The sequence below is a fragment of the Cervus elaphus genome, chromosome 4, assembly GCF_910594005.1.
Source record: "Cervus elaphus chromosome 4, mCerEla1.1, whole genome shotgun sequence".
Lineage (NCBI taxonomy): Eukaryota > Metazoa > Chordata > Mammalia > Artiodactyla > Cervidae > Cervus > Cervus elaphus.
The window spans coordinates 63,340,444-63,363,326 of NC_057818.1; the positions used below are offsets into that span (position 1 = coordinate 63,340,444).

Sequence of the window (22,883 nt, forward strand, 5' to 3'; positions counted from 1 at the left end):
GAGCCCTTCTTTAAAACAAAACCCAGATACCTTACCTCCTCTTTGTAGATCTGTGCCTTCTTCTTTGACACCCAGTAACCTGCTTCCATCAGCAGCTGGAGCAGTGCATTTGTCCCTTTCCAGCATTTTTCCTTGGTCTCAGGCAGCCAGCAGCAGGACATCCCCGTATTGTAGGAGCCGACATCCATACTCTTTCGGATGGAATGAGTCCAGGTCAGAAGCCAAGGCTTCCCCAAAGATGGCTGGGAAGTTTTTAAACCCTTGTGGGGGAGTCCAGATGAGCTGTTGTTTGGTGCTCCCGATTGGATCTTCCCATTCAAAGGCAAAGATGGGCTGTGACGCTGGTTGAGGCGTATGCAGAAGAAGGCATCCTTGAGATCCAGGCCAGTGTAAACTTTAGTCCTCGGTAGGAGGAGGCTAAGTAAGGTATAGGGGTTTGGAACAGTGAGGTGTAAAGTCACAGTAGCCTGGTTGACTAGCCTGAGATCTTGTACAGGCCTATGGTCCTGTCCTCCTTCCCTTTGGACTGGCAGGATTGGCATATTCCAAGCCGACTGGCACTCTACTAGGGGGGTTGTCTTCCGCCCAGACCTCAGGGAATAATTGAGTTAACTCTCTCTCATGCTCTTCCGGCCCACCCGGTTCTTCCTTCGGAGGCTCATGCAACCTCCACTTATCTTGGGGTGGTATTGAGAGAGAGGGCAAATAAGTCATAGAGTCCATCCAGAAGGTGGGCCTCTCCTCAGGGGAGAAAGTCACTTGTGCTCCTAGTTTGGAGAGCAAGTCTCTTCCCAACAGGGGTACTGGGCACTCAGGAATGTAGAGGAATTCATGAATCACTTGGTGCCCACCCCCCCCCCCATCTGACATTTTCTGGGCTGGCAAAATGATTTAATCATCTCTTCTCCCGATACCCCAGTTACAGCGGTAGTCTTTTTGGACAGAGGTGCCACAGGTTTTGTTACTACCGACAGTTCTGCTCCTGTATCCACTATGAATTCAGTGTTTTGGTCCCCCACTTTTAAGGTTACCATGGGCTCTGAGGGGCCTGATATCTCTGAGCCCTGGCAGCCCTAGTTAATTTCGAAGTCAGTTTGCCCCACAGCTGTAGGAACTTCCTCTTCCTTCCTTGCCTTAGGACATTCATTCTTCCAGTGGCCAAAAGCTTGCACCTGGCACACTGGTTTGGCTGTAACGGGGACCGGGGCCTCTCTTGGGACCGGCTGAGGGACTGTCCTGTCCCTGGGGCAGATGAGGTTTTCCGGAGGGCCCGAGATAGACTTTCCCAGAGCAGCAGCTTGAACTGTAAGTCTCTTGTCTGTTCTCTTTGGTTCCCTCCGGCTCTCTGGCAGAGCGCGGTCTCTGCTTAATTCCAACGTCTCCCTCCCCTTCTTGTCAGTCCTCACCAGGAGAGGCGGGTGTAGCTTGGGCGGTTCGGTTGGAGTGGGATCCTGGAAGTGTTGGCCAGAGGCTTCTGTCACCGGGATCAGAGCCTGCCAAAAAGGGGGCTCTAGGACCTCCGGGAGAGCTGGCGGCAGAGCAGCGGCTGCTGCAGGAACTTCACCCGGCCCTGGATCGGGCATTAAGGCGGCCTCCGGTCCTGGTGAAGCAGGCGCGTCATTATCCAGCATGGGGGAGGGGTCACGTCATCCCCGTCCAAATCCTGTAGAATTTCCTTTTTTATCACCAGTCAATTTTTGTGCCATTAATCATTTTCCCTTTCCCTTCTGGATACAGACCTTGCCCAAGTAGGAGGGTCTCAAGCTAACCCTAGCCATGGAGATTGATCCAATAGATGGAGATTGATCCAGGTGTCCTGGCTCTCCTGTCACTACTGTATAGATTGCTTCCACTATTTTTGAGTTCATGGTGTTCTCTGGTGACCATCCTACTCCTATAGAGGGCCTTTCGACCACAGAGTATGTGCAGGTGGTTAGGCTTCATCTTCACCCCATAGTCTCCTCCTAATCCCTTTAAATTTTTAATCATGCACTCCAATATAGTTGCCTTAGATTCACTTCCCCCCATCTTGCTTACCTTCTCGGACCTTCTTCTACTTTTCCTTTTCGTTCTGTCTACGAAGTTCTCAGTACCCTATGTCCTTCTGATATTTCCACTCAGTGACACTTAAATGCCATTCTGCCTCCTTCCTAACTGGGGTGAGAAGAGCCTTACCTGCCAGATCCCAGAGGGATAAGGGGGATCGGCGTGTCTTCACCCGCCGGGCAGCACAGCCAAACCAGAACATCACATGGTCCAAGACAGTTTCTCCCTTAAAGTCCATCTGCTTGGTGGGCTTGATCAGGTGCGGATGAAAACACAGATGGGTTAAATATCCCATGTCCCAGGCCATCTCCGGAAAAGCCAATTCATACTCACTTCTGTATCCCCCTCCTTCTTGCCTAACAATTCCGAGGGGGTCAAGAATTTCACAGCAGACATGACACCTCCTCAGGGAGGGCAGAATATGAGCATACAAGGACCAGTTTCCTATCCTAAAAATCCCCTGGCAATCACTTGGTAATAACTTTCCCCAAGACAGCGTGGACACACCTCCTAAATGACCTTCACAAATTACCTTTCTAAACCCGAGCACAAGCAATCGCCGCCTGCCTATTCCAGGCTCCTGTGGGTCCCCGCTCCTTCTAGTCCCTCCCACGGGGGTGATCAGACCCCTCTTCCACCCTGCCGGGTGGGTCCCTCCTCACCTGAGCGCTCAGTTCCCCTGCTGCCATCCACTACCTGCTAACGTGAAAGGTCCGGGCGTTGAGAAGCAGAATCCTTCCAGAGGGGCGAGGCGCCTTCCCTACTCTAGGAGATTCAAGCTACAAGGCCTCGGGGTGGCCTCAAATGAGACCAGTCTCCTCAAAGTGAGGAGTTTCCTGGCCAATGCACCAAATGTTATAGCCTCGATCTCCGGGAAACAAACTCACTCAGAAGGACAATACAGATAGTGGAGCGCAGTTTATTACACCAGTGGGCCCAAGGCAGAGTCTCCTCTTAGCCAAGGACCCTGACCAGCATTTGTGAAAATCTTTTATACCCCATGTGTATGTGTCCAAACCCACCACCCCAATCCCTTGATGCTTACAATTGAAGGGTAAATACAGTCACAATAACCCCATCATTCACGTGTTATGTGTTCAAACAGTTAATAATCAATAAGCCTGCGGTTACATTCCAACCAGTTAATAACCAATAAGTCTGTGCTTACATTCTGATAGATACTGTCTGGAGGGAGGGGTGATTAGTGTCTGTTTTCGCTTAGGTGATGAGTAACCTGGATATGATCTTCAAGGTTCCCCTGTCCGGAGGGCGTCTTATCCTTCCATTGTCGTTCCCACAGTCACTAAGCAGAGAGTTCCGAGTCCACTGGAGAGGTGGCCGAGCACGATCAGCCCGGACAGGCCCGAGATGGAGTCCAGGCCCTATGAATTCCTACTTCAAATTGATGCTTTTGAACTGTGGTGTTGGAGAAGACTCTTGAGAGTCTCTTGGACTTCAAGAATATCCATCCAGTCTATCGTAAAGGATATCAGTCCTGGGTGTTCATTGGAAGGACTGATGTTGAAGCTGAAACTCCAATACTCTGGCCACCTGATGTGAAGAGCTGACTCGTTGGAAACAAACCCTTATGCTGGGAAAGATTGAGGGCAGGAGGAGAAGGGGACGACAGAGGATGAGATGGTCGGATGGCATCACTGACTCAATGGACATGGATTTTGGTGGACTCCGGGAGTTGTTGATTGACTGGGAAGCCTGGTGTGTTGCGGTTTATGGGGTGGCAAAGAGTCGGACATGACTGAGTGACTGAACTGAACTGAACTGAACTGAATGGATTAGTGGTTTCCTGTTTCTTGCATTTCAGTGTGAATTTGGCAATAAATAGCTCATGGGCACAGATACCAGCTCTTGGAGGTCCACACCCATCCTAGAAGGAGCCCCTCCCCAATCAATCAGACTGACATTCTTTGTTTCTAGAAGTTCCCGCCCTAAATGCTCCCTTCCTGAGGTCACAGGGGTGCTGAGCTGCAGCTCTTGGCTCTTGGACCTGGGTCTCCCTCTTACATTGTTTCAAAAATCCTCACAGGCTGGGTCAGGTAACCTGGTAGTTCTGTCTGTTATGTCTTGGGAATTGTACTGTGGCCTGCACTCTGTAAGGCAGAAAGAAAGGAGAAGAACTCGCAGGGGTGGTCTGCATAGAGAAGGCAGGAAAGGTAAACACCAAACACAGGGTGTGATTAGCATATCAGGTTAGTCTGGATTATCCGCTGCAGACCAGGAAGGAGAAGGTAACAAAGGAGCTCTGAAAACGGCCAAGGGAAACAAGAAAACTATTTCTTCTCGATCATTGCAGCAGTTGCAGATTCAAGAGTTGTGTGGATGCCTTTAAAGTTATCTACTTAACACCCAGATGTGAGTTTGTGATAAAAATCCCCAGAAGAGACGCAGAGCTGGAGGAAGAAGAGGAGGAAATGGCAGCTTCTCAGGTAAATGTCCTGTCCCGGGTCTGGGGCTGTGTCTGCTTTTCCTCCTGAAACGCTGGTCTGAACATCTGCAAACCTTCAATTCTCGGCTTCTAAGTTTTCTACCTAGGGTGTTTGTTGCCCACTGTTTACTTTTTCCAGTTTTTCTTGTATTAGAGAAGACTGGCTCTTTAGACAGTTTCTTCCTTATGTCCCAAAGCCTGTTATCCAATGTATGTATCCTGGCTTTCTATAGAGCATGATGAATTCTCAACACTGTTCTGTCAGTTTCAATGTTGAACATATTCCCTTTGTGAAAGACCAACACGGGGAGGCACTGGTATAAGGGATTCCCAGTGGAATGCTGTTCTGTGTGGGGATCCTAGGGAAGTAGGGGAAATGCCATGATGAGTTTATATCTGGATGCAACTTCAGGTCTTTAGAACAGGAGCAAAAGGCAATGCCCTTGGAAATAGAATGGACTCAGTGGTCCAGATTTTATTCAAAAATAAAAAATGTAGTTGAGACTATCCTCTTCCTCTGTGTCGATAAGAAAGACTTACTAATTAAATGTGGTATTAGGCTACATGACACAGGAGGTATATATGAAGTGAAATTTGCTTAAAACTAACTTTTTTTAATGATGGATTCAGATCATGGTTTCCATAATATTGCCAAAACACCCATGCAGTTGTAATGCATTCTTCCATTTACTTCTAACCCCACGACTCTGATGGTCACTGGTTTAAGTACTTCTGTGAGATTCCCATGCGACGCAGCTCATGTATTTCCCTTTTGTCTTTAAAAAGTGTCTTGGGGGAAAAAAGTGAGGGATGTGCCTAAACTATCACAGTTAATGGGGGAATCCCATAAGCTCTTAAGTTTCTCTTTGCTTTGGAAGATGACTGTGTTTAGTAGAGATGCTGGGTTTGGGGGATTTTTCTCACTCAAGCCCAGGTCTGGTCATTTCCAGGTACACTCCACACTCACATCACAGAGTCTCATCACATTTTTGTATTTTCCAAAATGTTTATAAGAATCTTATTAGTGCTAATCTATGTTCAACTGTGTTAAAATTTGAACTATAGCTCTTTGGAAATGATATAGATTTTCAGGAAATTAAAAAATTCAGAACCAGAGCTTTACTTTATGTTACATCATTCTGTATGTCTGTATTCTAGTTTATTTAAAGAAATAAAAATAATATCATCCCATTATATTTATGTACATTTTTAATAAGTTAAAAAAAACTTTATTTTATTGAAATGACAACTTCTCCCTATTCACTATTAATAAGTATGTAGTCCCATTATAGTATATGTCTGTGTCCACAAACCTGTTAACATGATTTGATCGCTGTTTTTTTTTATCCGTTTTTTAAAGATTTTCAGAAAAAGGGAATAGGTACCTACTCTAGTATTCTTTCCTGGAGAATCCTATGGACAGAGGAGCTATTATTTCTGTTGCACATTCAAGATTCTGTAAAAATTGTCAGAAAGATATACAGTATATACTAAATAGTTAAAATGATTCTTGCTGCAAGGTTACTATCCTATAAGACCTGTAAAATTTGTAAAAGACTTAAAGTTCAGACTTAAGTGTGAATTCTTCCCTACTATTCTCCTTCATTCCAGTTCAGAATGGTCATTTGTGGAGCAGAATTTGCAACATTACTAGTTCGAATAAGCTTGGTAAAAATGTGGCACAATTTCTTCACTCCAGAACTCTTGGATCAGAATCTGCTTTTTAAAAATGTTTCCTGGTTTTTGGTAGACAATTTATCCTGGGTCACACGAGTACAACACTCAAAAATAAATATGCCATGGTTTGGCATGTTGATATGATTACAATATGTTGATCTGATTACATTATAATTTCTCTTCCACATCAGAATAGTTTCTTGTGAATCATATCCTCTTTTCTTGGGGTTAAAAATGTGGTAGAAAATGTTACTGTGTGATACCAGAAACTACACTAAATCAAAATCAGTTCTCTGAAATTACTGCTTTCGTTTAGGGTCAGGTTAGGAAGTCTTCTCTTGGCCATATGACAGTCAGTCAGTCACTCAGTTCAGTCATTCAGTCATCAGTCCTGTCTGACTCTTTGCCATCACAGTTGTGTCTGACTCTTTGTGACCCCAAAGTACATGGCATCTGTACTTTGTATTTCAGGGGCGGCTGACATTCCAGGATGTGACCATAGACTTCACTCAAGAGGAGTGGGAATGCCTGGACCTCGGTCAGCGGGACTTGTACAGGGATGTGATGTTAGAGACCTACGGGAACCTGGCCTCCTTGGGTGAGGAGAACTGCCTTCCAGAATCCCTTTTCCACCACTGGGTTTGGTTCCTGCATTTCTAGAACGTCTCCTGGAATTTTCTGCTTCCACCAACACCTTCAGATCCCTGCTTTCTAGCAGGAAATGGGTATTTGTGAGTTTAGAAAGAAAGCCTTCATGGTGATTCAGTATGATTCTAACCTTTTTCTTTCGTGATGTAATCTGCCTCCTTCACTCTAGCATGGTGGTGATTAAATCAGTTCCATGGTATTAAATAGTGACACCTTCCTCTTAAAACCACATTTACACTGCTTACTTTCGCCTTGTAGTACTTGACCAGAATCTCAGGATCTGATTTTTATGTATTTGTTAGTATTGTAAGGGTGCTTTCAATAAAGTATTTGGGGAAATCATCCTCTAGGCTATATTAACATTCACCCGTGTGTTCTCTTCTCACCCAAATACATATTGGGTTGGAAACTTATGAATCTCTAGCAAAACAAATATTCCTTTCTCTGATGAACAGGTCTTGTGGTCTCAAAGCCGGACCTGGTCACCTTTCTGGAGCAAATGAAGACTCCCTGGGATGTAAGGAGAACGGACACAACAGCCACATACTCAGGTAGGTGTGAATGGATGGACTGATGACTCAGGTGAGAGGTCCAAGGAGCAGTGAGGAAGTCAGCCTTTGTCCTATGGCTTGGGAAGACGTGCTCCAGTGGAAATGATTTTGGAGAACTCTGGGTTCATTTCTGTTGCTGTCATAGACGGACATTGCCTGGCTCCTTCTGCCTCTCAATCGTTCATGATTTCAGCTCCATGATTACTTTTCTCATCCACAGTGAGAATTCAAATTCTCTTCTTGGCTTGTGACAACTTGCATGGGTTGGCTGCTCTTTAATTTCTTGGGGGTCCTAGGAAAACTGCCATTGATGAATAAATATAAGATGCTCTTTTTAAAGTTTGTTTCTACCTCTAGAAAGAAATGTGTGAGTGGAATTGTAAACAAACTATCAATACTCTAGGAATATTGGAGACAGAATTTATTTTCTGATTTATATTTTCTAAAAGACTGGAAGCTACAAATATGACCTTATACATTTTAAACTCATTTCAGTGTATAAAGCAAAACTTCCATAAAATGAGAGAATGCAAATCTCTGAGTTACACCAATGTTTCACTTTTCATTATGTGAACTCATTTTAAATATCTGAAGTGCATTTGCCACAATTCCTCAATGGTAAAATACTCTAATGTATTCAATTAACTCAAAGATTTTTTAAATAAATTGGCAAAATAGTTTAGAACATTTTCCACCGTATTTCTAATGGTTGTTTGAAACTATTAACATTTTAGATCATATAAAGAAGTCCTTTTAAGTCCTTTACATCCTTATTGGATTTAAATCCTTATTGTTTTACAATGTTGTGCTCTTGTACAGCAAAGAGAATGAAGTACACGTATAAATAGCCACTGTTTGTTAGATTTCCTTCCATTTGGGTCTCCGCAGGGAACTGAGTAGAGTTCTCTGTGATCCCAACACATTTTTAAAAATCTCACTTCTTATTTAATTGCTTAAGGCTTTATTATCTTGTTTCTTATCAGCTGCCCCAGACTTTATTAATTTATCTCATTTGTTATCAGTTTCCTATGGCCCTCAGTTTCTAATTAGTTGTATGTCAATATCATTTATGATTTTTAGATACAAACATCTAATAGAATGTGTTCCAATAAAACACAAGTGGTAAGAAGTGGATTAAAGAATTGGAAGGCACCTAGTACTTCTGAAAATGTTTGGTGTCTCCATTTAAGACGACTTAGGGCAAAAGGTAATCATTAGACTGCGTGTCTCCGCTTCATTGAGTGGTTCTTGTAGCTTATTATTTTGCCCCTTCCTCTGCTCCACACTCTTTGTCCCCTGGTTTTATTACGTTTTCTGTGTGTGGTCTCTGCCCTGAAGGCTGCAGGATCCTAGTTCCTCTTGTTTCTTGTGCCTGCCCTTTAGGGGCTCAGTTTGGTCCTGAGGTTTGTGCCCTGATCCCCTTGATGGGCACTTGATTGCTGTAACCGAGCCTGCCCTGGATATTGAGGGGTGCTTCCCCATCGCTCTGTGGCTGTCACTGCCCTGTCTGTGGTGGGTCTGCGCCCTGGTTGGCGGAACAGAGCCCCCAGATCTGTTTCTTCGCTGTGATCCTGATCTGTGTGGAGGCAGGTGGGATTGGAGCACACCCCGGGAGAGAAGCCCCTGAGGATTGCTGCTCTGGGGATGTTCCCCTTGGGACGTGCTCTGTCCGTCACTTTCACCCATTGGGTGAGTCTCGTGTGACCCTGGTTGGCCCTGATCTTGGCCCCACCTCACGCATGGGTATGCCGGCACACGGCCCTGGGGTCTCTCAGATGTTGTTCTCCCCGGGTCACCAGCATAGATCCCCTGAACTCAGGGCCTAGGTCCCAGGTGCTGTGGTGCTGTGGGGGCAGGTCAGACCCCGGCCTGGCCCCGTCCCCTCGTGTCCGAGCCCACAAAGTCTACAGTTGCTAAAGCCACACCTGCTGTGACTGGGGGCGTCCCCCTTGTCCTTCAGATGCTCTGCAGGGGCTGAGCTGACAAAGCCGGTTGCCTGTGTAAAAGCGCGGTTAGTGCAGCTGCGAGCAGAGACCTCAGCTTTTCTTCCTTAACCCTGGGGCTCAGCCGTGCTTTCAGCTCCATCTGAGCATGTGGCCCACCCACAGGTGTCTGCTCCAGAGGCTGCCCCAGGGCACAGGGGTCTGCTGACGGGGGAGGAGGGGCATGGGGGAGGCCGTGGCTGGGCCTCAATAGAGCCCACCCGGGTGGTGGTCCTCCCTACTGCCAGGGATGAGGGGCCAGCACGGGGGAGAGAGGCTGCGGTGGGGTTCTTCCCTTTGGGCCTCAGTCAACAATGGCGCTCTGCGCTTTGGTGGTGCAGGCTTCTGCCACAAGCGTCCCATTTGCAGAGCTCCTCCCTCCCTCCCGTCCCCTCAGGATGTCTCCTCATGGCCAACCGCAGTCCTCTGCCTGGGTCTGCTCCGCAAAGCCCACGTTCCAGCACCCAGCCCTTGTCTGCAGTGGTGGACACCCTTGAGGTGGACACCCTCTCAGGCTGGGTGGGCAGGGCAAGGGTCAGCACCCCATCTGCAGCTCTCACTCCCCTCTGCCACACGCGGGTTGCCATGTTCTCTTCCACAGAGAATGAGGCTCTCCTTCTGTCCAAACTGGGCTCCCCCATGAGGGGCTCCCCCGGATGTGGACACCTCTTCTCTCTTCAGATCCCCCCAAGCTTACAGGTCCCATCCCAGTTGCTCTCCTCTTCCTTCTCCTTCTTCTTTTTTGGTCCTACTTGGCTCACCAGGAATCTTTCTTGTCCTTTTAGGTGGTGTAGGTTCTTTGCTAGTGTTCACAGGGGGCTCTGGAGAGTTCTTCCAATTCTGAGGTATTCTTGATGCATTTGTGGAGAGAGATGAACTCCAATCTGCCTAATCCTCTGGCATCTTGATCCTTGGGTCCCCATTTTCTCTAAATCTTCAAGGATATTCACTGAGAATAGTAGATAAGAAAGCTTCTATTTGGTATCTTTTAGGTCTGTTTTCTCACAACACCCATGGTTTGATGTCAAAGAATCCAAGGTTTGAAAATTTAATGCAAAAAGCAAACCTATATGAAAGAGCTCCCCTCGGAAATGACCATTTAACCAAAGACTGGGGACATACAAGGGTATGTGACAGACTGAGAGGATGTTTATATGGACATAAAGAAATTGAGACCGCTTCACATACTGTGGACATGACTGCCAGAAGAAATGAGCACTGGGAGTCAAATTGGGGAAAGCACCCGTTTCAGTCATCACCGTCTGCCGCGCAGTGTATCTTTGTAAGCAATGACTCACATCAGTTTTTGAAACACACACGTTCCCTGAGGGGAAATGTGGAAAATCTGGAAGGTCATCCAGTCTCTACTTCAAATGTTCGTTCAGACCACTCTGAACATAGACTTCGATTACACATACATTCAACCACGTCTGAAAAGGAGAAGTTTACAAATGATGGGGAAAACTCACAATATAATCAACTTGAGGGGTCTGTGAGCAATGGGTCATTATTCTTCCACCAACAGACAGGTTCTCTCCAATCCAAAATGTGTAATGTTGATAATAATGGAGGAGACTTAATTCAGCCATCACTGTTTGATACATATCATGATAGGGTTAATATAAAACAACTTTTCATGTGTAATAACACGAGTCAGGCCTTAAGTAGGAGCTCCAACCCCAATAGTTTCCAGAGTATTTATGATGGAGCAAGAAACTGTTCATACAATGACAGTGGGTATAACATTGAACAAGACTCTGATCTTAGGAAACATCAGGCACCTCAATCTTCAGATAAGGATTCTAAAAGTAATACATGTAGGAATATCTTTTATCGAGCATCAGGTCTTTCACTAAATAAGAGTACACATACTGGAGAGAAGACTTACAATTGTAGTGAATATGATGTGTCTAATCTGTCTTCAGAACTTATTCAACAGCAGAGTATTCAGAATCCACAGAAAAACTACAAGTGTAAGAAATGTGAGAAAGTCTTTACTAACGCACTCAACCTATGTAAACATAGGGAAATTCATACAGGATGGAATACTTTCACATGTACAGAATGTGACAAATCATTTAATCAGAGTTCAAAACTTAGTCAACATCAGCGAATCCATATTGGCCAGAAGCCTTATAAATGTAAGGAATGTGGTGAAGGCTTTAGCCAGCACTCAAGTCTTACTTACCATCAGAGAGTCCATACACGGGAGAAGTCTTCTAAATGTAAGGATTGTGGCAAAGCCTTTAAACAGTGCTCATGTCTTCATAAACATCAGGTAATTCATGCTGGAGAGAAACCTTGTAAATGTCAAGAATGTGGAAAAGCTTTCAGTCAATACGCAACTCTTATTAAACACCAGCGAATTCATACTGGAGGGAAGCCTTATAAATGTAAGGATTGTGGCAAAGGCTTTATTCAACGCAAAGGTCTTACTTGCCATCAGAGAACTCACACTGGAGAGAAACCGTATAAATGTCAAGAATGTGGAAAAGCTTTCAGTCAATATGCAACTCGTAATAAACACCAGCGAATTCATACTGGAGAGAAGCCTTATAAATGTAAAGATTGTGGCAAAGGCTTTATTCAACGCAAAGGTCTTACTTGCCATCAGAGAATTCACACTCGAGAGAAACCTTATAAATGTCAAGAATGTGGAAAAGCTTTCAGTCAATACGCAACTCTTATTAAACACCAGCGAATTCATACTGGAGAGAAGCCATATAAATGTAAGGATTGTGGCAAAGGCTTTATTCAACGCAAAGGTCTTACTTGCCATCAGAGAATTCACACTGGAGAGAAACCATATAAATGTCAAGAATGTGGAAAAGCTTTCAGTCAATATGCAACTCGTAATAAACACCAGCGAATTCATACTGGAGAGAAGCCTTATAAATGTAAGGATTGTGGCAAAGACTTTAGCCAGGCCTCAGGCCTTATGTACCATCAGAGAGTTCACACTGGAGAGAAGCCTTATAAATGTAAGGATTGTGGCAAAGACTTTAGCCGGGGCTCAGACCTCATGTCCCATCAGAGAGTTCATACTGGAGAGAAGCCTTATAAATGTAAGGATTGTGGCAAAGACTTTAGCCAGGGCTCAGGCCTTATGTACCATCAGAGAATTCATACTGGAGAGAAGCCTTATAAATGTAAGGATTGTGGCAAAGGCTTTATTCAACGCAAAGGTCTTACTTGCCATCAGAGAACTCACACTGGAGAGAAACCGTATAAATGTCAAGAATGTGGAAAAGCTTTCAGTCAATATGCAACTCGTAATAAACACCAGCGAATTCATACTGGAGAGAAGCCTTATAAATGTAAAGATTGTGGCAAAGGCTTTATTCAACGCAAAGGTCTTACTTGCCATCAGAGAATTCACACTCGAGAGAAACCTTATAAATGTCAAGAATGTGGAAAAGCTTTCAGTCAATACGCAACTCTTATTAAACACCAGCGAATTCATACTGGAGAGAAGCCATATAAATGTAAGGATTGTGGCAAAGGCTTTATTCAACGCAAAGGTCTTACTTGCCATCAGAGAATTCACACTGGAGAGAAACCATATAAATGTCAAGAATGTGGAAAAGCTTTCAGTCAATATGCAACTCGTAATAAACACCAGCGAATTCATACTGGAGAGAAGCCTTATAAATGTAAGGATTGTGGCAAAGACTTTAGCCAGGCCTCAGGCCTTATGTACCATCAGAGAGTTCACACTGGAGAGAAGCCTTATAAATGTAAGGATTGTGGCAAAGACTTTAGCCGGGGCTCAGACCTCATGTCCCATCAGAGAGTTCATACTGGAGAGAAGCCTTATAAATGTAAGGATTGTGGCAAAGACTTTAGCCAGGGCTCAGGCCTTATGTACCATCAGAGAATTCATACTGGAGAGAAGCCTTATAAATGTAAGGATTGTGGCAAAGGCTTTATTCAACGCAAAGGTCTTACTTGCCATCAGAGAACTCACACTGGAGAGAAACCGTATAAATGTCAAGAATGTGGAAAAGCTTTCAGTCAATATGCAACTCGTAATAAACACCAGCGAATTCATACTGGAGAGAAGCCTTATAAATGTAAAGATTGTGGCAAAGGCTTTATTCAACGCAAAGGTCTTACTTGCCATCAGAGAATTCACACTCGAGAGAAACCTTATAAATGTCAAGAATGTGGAAAAGCTTTCAGTCAATACGCAACTCTTATTAAACACCAGCGAATTCATACTGGAGAGAAGCCTTATAAATGTAAGGATTGTGGCAAAGGCTTTATTCAACGCAAAGGTCTTACTTGCCATCAGAGAATTCACACTGGAGAGAAACCATATAAATGTCAAGAATGTGGAAAAGCTTTCAGTCAATATGCAACTCGTAATAAACACCAGCGAATTCATACTGGAGAGAAGCCTTATAAATGTAAGGATTGTGGCAAAGACTTTAGCCAGGCCTCAGGCCTTATGTACCATCAGAGAGTTCACACTGGAGAGAAGCCTTATAAATGTAAGGATTGTGGCAAAGACTTTAGCCGGGGCTCAGACCTCATGTCCCATCAGAGAGTTCATACTGGAGAGAAGCCTTATAAATGTAAGGATTGTGGCAAAGACTTTAGCCAGGGCTCAGGCCTTATGTACCATCAGAGAATTCATACTGGAGAGAAGCCTTATAAATGTAAGGATTGTGGCAAAGGCTTTATTCAACGCAAAGGTCTTACTTGCCATCAGAGAACTCACACTGGAGAGAAACCGTATAAATGTCAAGAATGTGGAAAAGCTTTCAGTCAATATGCAACTCGTAATAAACACCAGCGAATTCATACTGGAGAGAAGCCTTATAAATGTAAAGATTGTGGCAAAGGCTTTATTCAACGCAAAGGTCTTACTTGCCATCAGAGAATTCACACTCGAGAGAAACCTTATAAATGTCAAGAATGTGGAAAAGCTTTCAGTCAATACGCAACTCTTATTAAACACCAGCGAATTCATACTGGAGAGAAGCCATATAAATGTAAGGATTGTGGCAAAGGCTTTATTCAACGCAAAGGTCTTACTTGCCATCAGAGAATTCACACTGGAGAGAAACCATATAAATGTCAAGAATGTGGAAAAGCTTTCAGTCAATATGCAACTCGTAATAAACACCAGCGAATTCATACTGGAGAGAAGCCTTATAAATGTAAGGATTGTGGCAAAGACTTTAGCCAGGCCTCAGGCCTTATGTACCATCAGAGAGTTCACACTGGAGAGAAGCCTTATAAATGTAAGGATTGTGGCAAAGAATTTAGCCGGGGCTCAGACCTCAGCCGGGGCTCAGACCTCATGTCCCATCAGAGAGTTCATACTGGAGAGAAGCCTTATAAATGTAAGGATTGTGGCAAAGACTTTAGCCAGGGCTCAGGCCTTATGTACCATCAGAGAATTCATACTGGAGAGAAGCCTTATAAATGTAAGGATTGTGGCAAAGGCTTTAGCTGGCACTCAGGTCTTACTTGCCATCAGAGAATTCACACTGGAGAGAAACCTTATAAATGTCAAAAATGTGGAAAAGCTTTCAGTCAACGCTCTACTCTCACTCAACACCAGAGAATTCATACTGGAGAGAAGCCTTATAAATGTAAGGATTGTGGCAAAGACTTTAGGCGCTGCGCCGGTCTTACTCGCCATCAGAGAATTCACACTGGAGGGAAAACTTGTAAAAAAGGTGGTAAAGTTTTCAGTCACTATGCAACTCTTATTTAACATGAGCGAATTCATACTGAAGAGGAGCCTTATAAATGTAAGGACTGTGACATAGACTTTAACCCAGCACATTGGTTTTACTTACCATCAGATAATTCATACTGAAGGAATTCTCATAAATGTAAAGAAACCTGCAAAGGCTTTAATCAGAGCTCTCATCTCACTGGACATCAGAGAGCATGTCCTGGAGGGAAACCCTAGTAATGAAGTAAGACATGGAAGAGGTTTGTCCTGAATATACAGTTCAGGAAACCCAAGACTGTTTATATAAGAATGATACGGAATGACGTAAAGAAAATATAAATAAGTATTTACAAAAAATCAAACCTAAATAAATATCAGGAAATGCATACTAGAAAGTATTTCATAAACCCTGTTTTCTGACGTTCCTCTTAGGGAGAAATATTGTAGATAGTGATTCATAGTTAAAATAGACAGAAAGTTGATAGGTTAGTATGGATCACAAGATGAAGAGGTGATGTTCAGCCATGTACAGTTACTAGCTATGTATGTTTGTTGATGTTGAAACGATTTGTGATTATTTGAAAACCAAAATGAATGTAACTGAATTCTCAAATTACTCCATGCTACACTTCATTTCTAGTGTGCATGCAAAGTTATGTTTTTGATGGTTGGTACCTCAAAGATGAGAGAAGCCCTTCTTTCTAGGAAGAAAACATTTATAATTTTCTCCATTATAAGATTAAGGACACAGGAATGTAACATGTGCAGTGAACATCTAAATGGTGGTGTTTGTCATTCATGTCACACATCCCTGTAAGTCACCGTGATATAAGTGTTCAGGGAATAATTCCACAGATTAAAGTACATTTTCAATGTACATTTTCAATAGTTATGTCACTTGCTTTTAAAGTAAAGTACAAAGACAGTTCACTAAAATCTTGATGTATTTTATAATATCAACAGAAGTCATGAATATCAGTAGCCATGTTTCAGTTAAAGACATCTCTGCTACCCTAGAAATGTAGGGAAAATCCTTCCCAGAAAAATCATGTAATTATTGTATGTCTTCTTAAATGATTAGCCTCCCTTTTGTAACCGTAGAAATCACAGTTCTCAGATCATTGTATCAGAGGTATATTATCATTGTTCATGCTTATAATCTGTATTTTAACCGAAGTTACATAGTGGAGTGTAAAAGGTTTTATTCTGTGTGTGATAAGCATACATGTTAAGCAATAAAACTGAATGGTTTCTTGTGTAAATGTTGGTGTGTAATGAATGAAGTGTTAGCCTAGCAATTGAATGTTGCAGGAAAGAATACCTAACGAGAAACTCTTCAGTAGCATAGAAGGGTGAAGTCTGTAACAATTAGTTTCCTTCCTGCCCTTAAGTTTCAAATCATTAGATCATGTATTTCCCATCATTTCTCCATTGTACTTTTCCCCCTCTCTGTAGCTGCAGGGACATTGTGATGGTTCTAATAAGAAGGATCATACAGAGTACTCTTGAGAGCTCCCCTGAACTGCTCCATGCTGTTGCTGCCTCAGCGTCTGTCTGGGGAGCAGGCAGCCTGCAGGTCCTGTGAGCACTTGCACCAGAAGACCCCCTTCCTTGAGATCAGCAGGCTTGCTGAACCCCAGTGCCTATTCACAGGCTCCCCTTCAATGCCACCCTCACAGAGCCACCAAAATCCTGCTCCTCTTGGTTTGAATGGACCCATCCACACTCAGCCTGGGGAGCCCACAGCACTTCGCCCAGGGCCTCTTATAAAAACCTGAACCCCAATTACTGCCTCTTTCTCTGCTCACTTCTATCCTTGACCTCACTCAGAGCTTGCTGTGAATTCTCTGAGGACCTAGAGTCATGAACTCACCTGCTTCAGTTGTCCTTTGTTCTTCTATTGAGCTAAGTAAGACTTTTCATGGGCTCATTTAAGCAAATGTAAATTTAACATTCATCACAAGAATACTTAAAAGTCATAATGGTAAAGTTCTGAACTAAGATTTGTAAAATCTAACCCTATTTCTTAGCATATGTTTTTGTAAGGCTTAAAGGAACTGTTTTCTCATGGCTATGACATACGCAATGCAATATATAAATATCTGAAAGTATATATGTTATATAATTTATATAGCATACATTGAACACAATAAATAAATATCTGAAAGTATAAACACTAGCAGTGAGAAATACAAGGAACATGTGAGTGTGTGTGTATTAGTACACATTTACTTAAAGAATTGAGGAATGCTAGACCACAACTGCTCATTTCAGAATTGCAGAATATTCACTAAAAACTGCAAATCTTATAAATTTGTCAGCTAATCTATTCTGTCTACAATTCTGGGAATTCATTTCCTTAAATGTCAGGAGGTTACATTTTTTAAGGAACTTCCACACTGTCCTCCCAAGTGACTGCATCAGCTTACATTCCCTCCAGCCATTCAGGAGGTTCCCTGATCTCCAAGCCTCTTCCACGTTTATGACATTATTAGTGGGCTTTTTGCTATTCTGACTGGCATGAGGTGATAGGTCACTGTAGTTTTGTTCTGCATTTCTTATTATTTAGCGATGGTGAGCATCTTTCTTTTGTGTCTTGCCCATGGAAAAGAGCAAGTTGCCCCACCCAGCCTCAGCACCTGTGGGGCACAGGCTTAGTCTCCCCACAGCACGTGGAGTGTTCCTGGGCCAGGGATGATGCTCAAGGGCCCCACACTGTCAGGGGGATTCTTCAGCACAGGGTTATCAGTCTGTTTGTTTATGTTTGAGATGTATATAAATTGGAATTTATATTGAGATGTATATAAATTGAGATGTATATAAATTTACAATGTTGTGTTAGATTCCGCTGGACAACTTAATCAATCCCCATAGGTATATGTACACCCACTCTCTCTTGAACCTCCCACGGTCTCCGTCTCCCCCCTCTAGCCATCACAGAGCCCCGCGCTGAGCTCTCTGTGCTATGCAGCAGCTTCCCACTTGCTACCTATTTTATACATTGCGGTGAATATATGCCGAGGCTCTTCTCTCAATTGGGCCCCCTCTCATTCTCCCACGGTGTCCACAGGTCTAATGTCTATATTTGTGAAAATATTGTATTAACATATATATATATATATATAATCTAGAAAATATTATTGATGATCCTATATAATGAGCAGGACTAGAGCTGGAGACATAGATATTAAGCATTTTTATATTAAGTGTTCAAGGTATAAAATACATGGACAATAATTCCATGCATTTTTTTAAGTGAAAGGAGCCCATCTGAAAATGCCACAAGAAGTCGGATTTTTACAACATGCTTCTGTTAGGGGAAGCACACTGATTGAAACCACCCACCCTGGCCAGGCACCATAATAACCATTTGCATGAGTTGTTTCATGACAAGAGATCCTGATAAGGAATACGGAACTAATAAGCCACTGACAACCGGATGAGTTCAGGAAAGGTCACAAGGAAACACTGCGTGTCTGTCCACTTCCCAGAATCCCTCTAGCTAGCATCCATCTTGGCTGAGCGATGCGTGCGCCACCAGGAAAGGCTCTGAATTAGAATGATTGGCCAAAGACCACCCGGAAACTAATCCCATCACCATAAAATGCAAGACTGCGAGCCACACGATAGAGCAGTTCTGCTGGGTTCCCTTACCTACTGCTCTCCCCCCTGGTGCACTTTCCCAATAAAGTCTCTTGCTTTGTCAGCACATGTGTCTCCTCAGACAATTTTTTTCTGAGTGTTAGACAAGAGCCCAGTTTCGGGCCCTGGAAGGGGTCCCCATTCCTGCAACAGTTCTGGGCTTGGTCTCTCTAATGTGAAAAGAAAGCGAACTCTCCGGGTGGTCTGCAAAGAGAGTGGGGAAAGTGAGCACCAAACCCACGATGTGATTAGCATATCAGCTTAATCTTGGTTACCCACTACAGCTGAGGGACAGAGGAAGCCAGAAAAGAGCTCAGAAAAGGGAGAGAGAAAGAAGACGTTCTCTTCTTTTTCACGGCAGCAGCTGAAAGTGAAAGAGCTGTGTGGATGCCTTTAAAGGTATTTTCTCAGCCTGTATGCGAGTTTGGGATATAATATCCCCAAAGAAGACGCAGAGCAGGAGGAAGAAGACGAGGAGATGGCAGCTTCTCAGGTGAACGTCCTGTCCCGGGTCGGGGGCTGTGTCTGCGTTTCCTCCTGAAAGGGCTGGGCTGAGAAGCTGCACACCTTTACGCTCTGATTCTAGTGTTTCTCTCTGGCGGTTTGTTGTTGTCAATGTCTTCTTTTTCCTTTATTTCTTATCATGGTGAAGACCGGCTCTTAGCCTGCTTCTCCCTTGTGTCCCACGGTCTTTTCTTCATTCTATCCTTGCTTTCTGTAGAGCATGATGAATTCTCAGGATGAATTAGTGACTTTCCTTTTTGAGAAATGAACATGGGGGGGTAACTGGTATCTGAGATTCCCATTGGAATGTGGTTCATGTTGGCATCCTAGGGAAGTAGGGATATGCCGTGATGAGTTTACATGTAGATGCAATTCAGTTCTGTAGAACAGGAGTTAAAAAAAAAAAAAAAATGCCCTTATAAATAGAATGAACTCAGCAGTCCAGAATTTCTCAGAAAATTTTTAGAAATAAAAAAAGTACCAGAGGCCATCCTCTGTTTCAATAAGAAAAACTTACTATGACATGTACTATTAGGTTACAGATCATGGGAGGTATATATGAACTGCAAATTGCAAAAAACTAATATTTTTCATAATAGATTGAGATCATGCTTTTCATAATATTGCCAAAATGCTTGGCAGGAATAATACATTTTTCCATGTACTTCTTACCCCATGGCCTGGGATGTTCACTAGTTCAGGTGCTTCTGTGAGAATCCCATGCTATGAGATTCTTTTTTTTTTTTTCCTGCCTTCACAAAGGGGTATTGGAAAGAAAAAGTGAGGGATATGGGCAACTGTCACATTTAGTGGGGAAACTCTGTATCATCTTGGTTTCTCTTTGCTTTGAACGATGAATACTGTTGGCTAAGAAAGATGCACAACTTGAGAATTGTGAGTTAAGTTTTATTTGGAGCAAAATGAACACAGGAGCCCAGGAGACAGCACCTCAGGTAACTCTGAGAAACTGCTCCAAGAGGCGGTGGGGGAAGGTGGGTGTACAAGATTCAGTGCAGTCAAGCGCTAACTTGACAAAAAGCATTTCTGCCAGTCATGAGCAACTGATGTCACCGTTGAGTGATTTGGTGCTTTTCTAGATATGAAGGGGCTTCCCTGATGACTCAGATGCTAAATGCGGGAGACCTGGGTTTGATCCATAGGTTCAGAAGATCCCCTGGAGGAGGGCATGGCAACCCACTCTGGTATTCTTGCCTAGAGAATCCCCATAAACAGAGGAGCCTGGTGGGCTACAGTCCATGGGGTCACAAAGTGTTGGATACAACTGAGTAACTAAGCCCAGCACACACAGATATGAAGAGATGCAAGGATTGGAATCCTGAAATCAGTTCCTGCAAATAGCTAACTCTCTTCAGACGAGTTCCACCAGATTCCCTGGAGCACAGAGTGCTTGAATCCAACCTGAAGTCCCTCAGGGGAGGTTGAACATCAACAGTTTCAGCACCAGAAGGTTCATTCTTCACAGAGGCAGATGGCAAACGTCCTTGTTGTTGTTGTTCAGTTGCTGGCAATGTTCTTGGCAAGTGTCAGTTTCTCATCGACAATACTCACATGTGTTTACTAGAGATGCTGGGTTTTGGGAGTGGGGGTTTCCATCACTCAAGCCCAGGTCTGATCATTTCCAGTAAATGCATGCTCACATCACAGACAAAGTTTCATCCTCTTTCTGCATTTTCCAAAATGTTTACAAGAACCCTATTAGTGGTAATCTATGTTCAACTGTTCAGTTTTAAAATATAGCTAAATGGAAGCAATACAGACTGTCAGGAAATTTAAAAATTCAGAACCAGAGCTCCACTTTATTTTATATTGTTGTGTATGTCTGCACACTATTTTAATTTTTAAAAATTAAAATAATATCATCCTGAAATATTTATGTACATTTTTAATCAGTTAAAAATGTTCCTGATTTCATTGACATGACACTTTTTCTCTATTACTGAGTATATAGTCCCATTGTAGTATATCTCTAGATGCATAAACATGTTAACAAGATTATATCGATTTTTTTCTTGTTCTTCTTTATTAAGATCCCCTGGAGAAGGGAATGGCTACCCATTCCAGTATTCTTGCCTGGAGAATCCCATGGACAGAGGAGCCTGGCAGGCTACAGTCCTTGGGGTGCAAAGAATAGGAACACTTTTCTTGCTTTTAGTATTATTTAGGAATACAGAAATGTCGGTAAACTTTCCGTACAGTTGTCTCTGTATATTTGTCTGTGTTTTATTAAAGTCTAGAGTCCATAAACTGATGTAAAGTTTCAGATCTGCCATTTAAAGAATGTTTGTTAAAATACTTTCGAAAAGAAGCAACAGCAGCATAATTGATTTTAAATTATTTCTGTTGCACATTCAAGACTCTGTAAAACTGTCAGAAAGATATATAGCAGATGCTAAATAGATAAAATGATTCTTGCCACCAAGGTTTGTATCCTATGAGACCTATAAAATCTGTAGAACACTTAAAGTTCTAAGTTAAGTATGAATTCTTTCCTTACTATTCTACTTCATAGCTGTTCAAAATGGTCATTCATGAAGGAGAATTTTCAACATTACTAGTTCGAATAAGCTTGTTAAAAATGTGGCACATTGGGCCCACTCCATCACGTTTGGATTGGAATGTGCTTTTTAAAAGTATTTCCGGTGTTCTTTTTTTGATAGTTTATCCTGTGTCACATAAGTACCACACTCAAAAATAAATATGCCAATATTTATTGTATAGTTCCTGATTATTTTATAATTCCTCTTCCAAGTCATAATAGCTCCTGTAGTAGTTCGTGGATCACATCTCATCCTCTTTCCTTGGGGTTAAAAATACAGCGAAAATATTACTGTGTAAAAATTATATTCTGTGTAATAGCAGGCACTCTCCTAAAGGAAAACCAGGTGGCTAAACTTGCTGTTTCCATCATGGGTCACATTAGGAAGACTTCCCACCGCCACATGGCATCTATACTTTGTATTTCAGGGACAGTTGACATTCCGGGATGTGGCCATAGACTTCACTCAGGAGGAGTGGGAATGCCTGGACCTCGGTCAGCGGGCATTTACACAGACGCGATGTTAGAGAACTACGGGAACCTGGCCTCCTTGGGTGAGGATAACTGCCTTCCAGAATCCTTTTTCTGTCCACTGGGTTTTGGTTCCTTTATTTCTAGACTCTCTTCTGAAATTTTCTGCTTCCCACAATAGTTTCAGATCTCTGCTTTCTAGGGGAAAATGGCTATCTGTGAGTTTAGAGAGAAGGGCTTCATGACGATTCATTATGCCTGTAACCGTCTTCTTCCTTGATGTGCTCTGCCTGCTTCATTCTAGGCTAGCGGTAATTGTATAAGTTCTGTGGTATTAAATAGTTGCACCCTCTCTTAATTTCACACTTACACACTTACTTTTGCCTTAGCGGTAGGTGACCAAAATCTCAGGATTTGATTGTCATGTATTTGTTAGTGTTGTAGAGGTGCTTTGAATAAAGTATTTGGGGAAATCATTTTCTAGGCTGTATTAACATTCTCTCATGCATTGTCGTCTCACCTGAATACATATAGGATTGGACACGGATGAATCTCTAAGAACACAAATATTCCTTTCTCTGATGAACAGGACTTGTAGTCTCTGGGCTGAATCTGGTCACCTTTCTGGAGCAACTGCACAATCCCAGGAGTATAAGGAGAGCAGAGACAG

General features: G+C 43.0%; 1 protein-coding gene across 1 annotated transcript; it reads left to right on the forward strand.

Annotated features, from left to right (window-relative positions):
* The first annotated feature begins 4,038 nt into the window (after nucleotides 1-4,038).
* On the forward strand, nucleotides 4,039-16,301 carry LOC122689274 (zinc finger protein 850-like). The gene is made up of 4 exons (XM_043895559.1): nucleotides 4,039-4,490; nucleotides 6,638-6,764; nucleotides 7,270-7,365; nucleotides 10,340-16,301. Exons 1-4 carry the CDS (start codon nucleotides 4,476-4,478, stop codon nucleotides 15,073-15,075), a joined length of 4,974 nt encoding a protein of 1,657 aa, XP_043751494.1. The 5' UTR covers nucleotides 4,039-4,475; the 3' UTR covers nucleotides 15,076-16,301.
* The last annotated feature ends 6,582 nt before the right edge of the window (nucleotides 16,302-22,883 follow it).

What these genes read in the sequence shown, in the direction of transcription:
- LOC122689274 (XM_043895559.1), top strand. An exon ending in CGGGAACCTGGCCTCCTTGG is followed by an intron (nt 6,765 to 7,269) that starts GTGAGGAGAACT and finishes TCTGATGAACAG; the next exon opens with GTCTTGTGGTCTCAAAGCCG. An exon ending in CACAACAGCCACATACTCAG is followed by an intron (nt 7,366 to 10,339) that starts GTAGGTGTGAAT and finishes GGTATCTTTTAG; the next exon opens with GTCTGTTTTCTCACAACACC.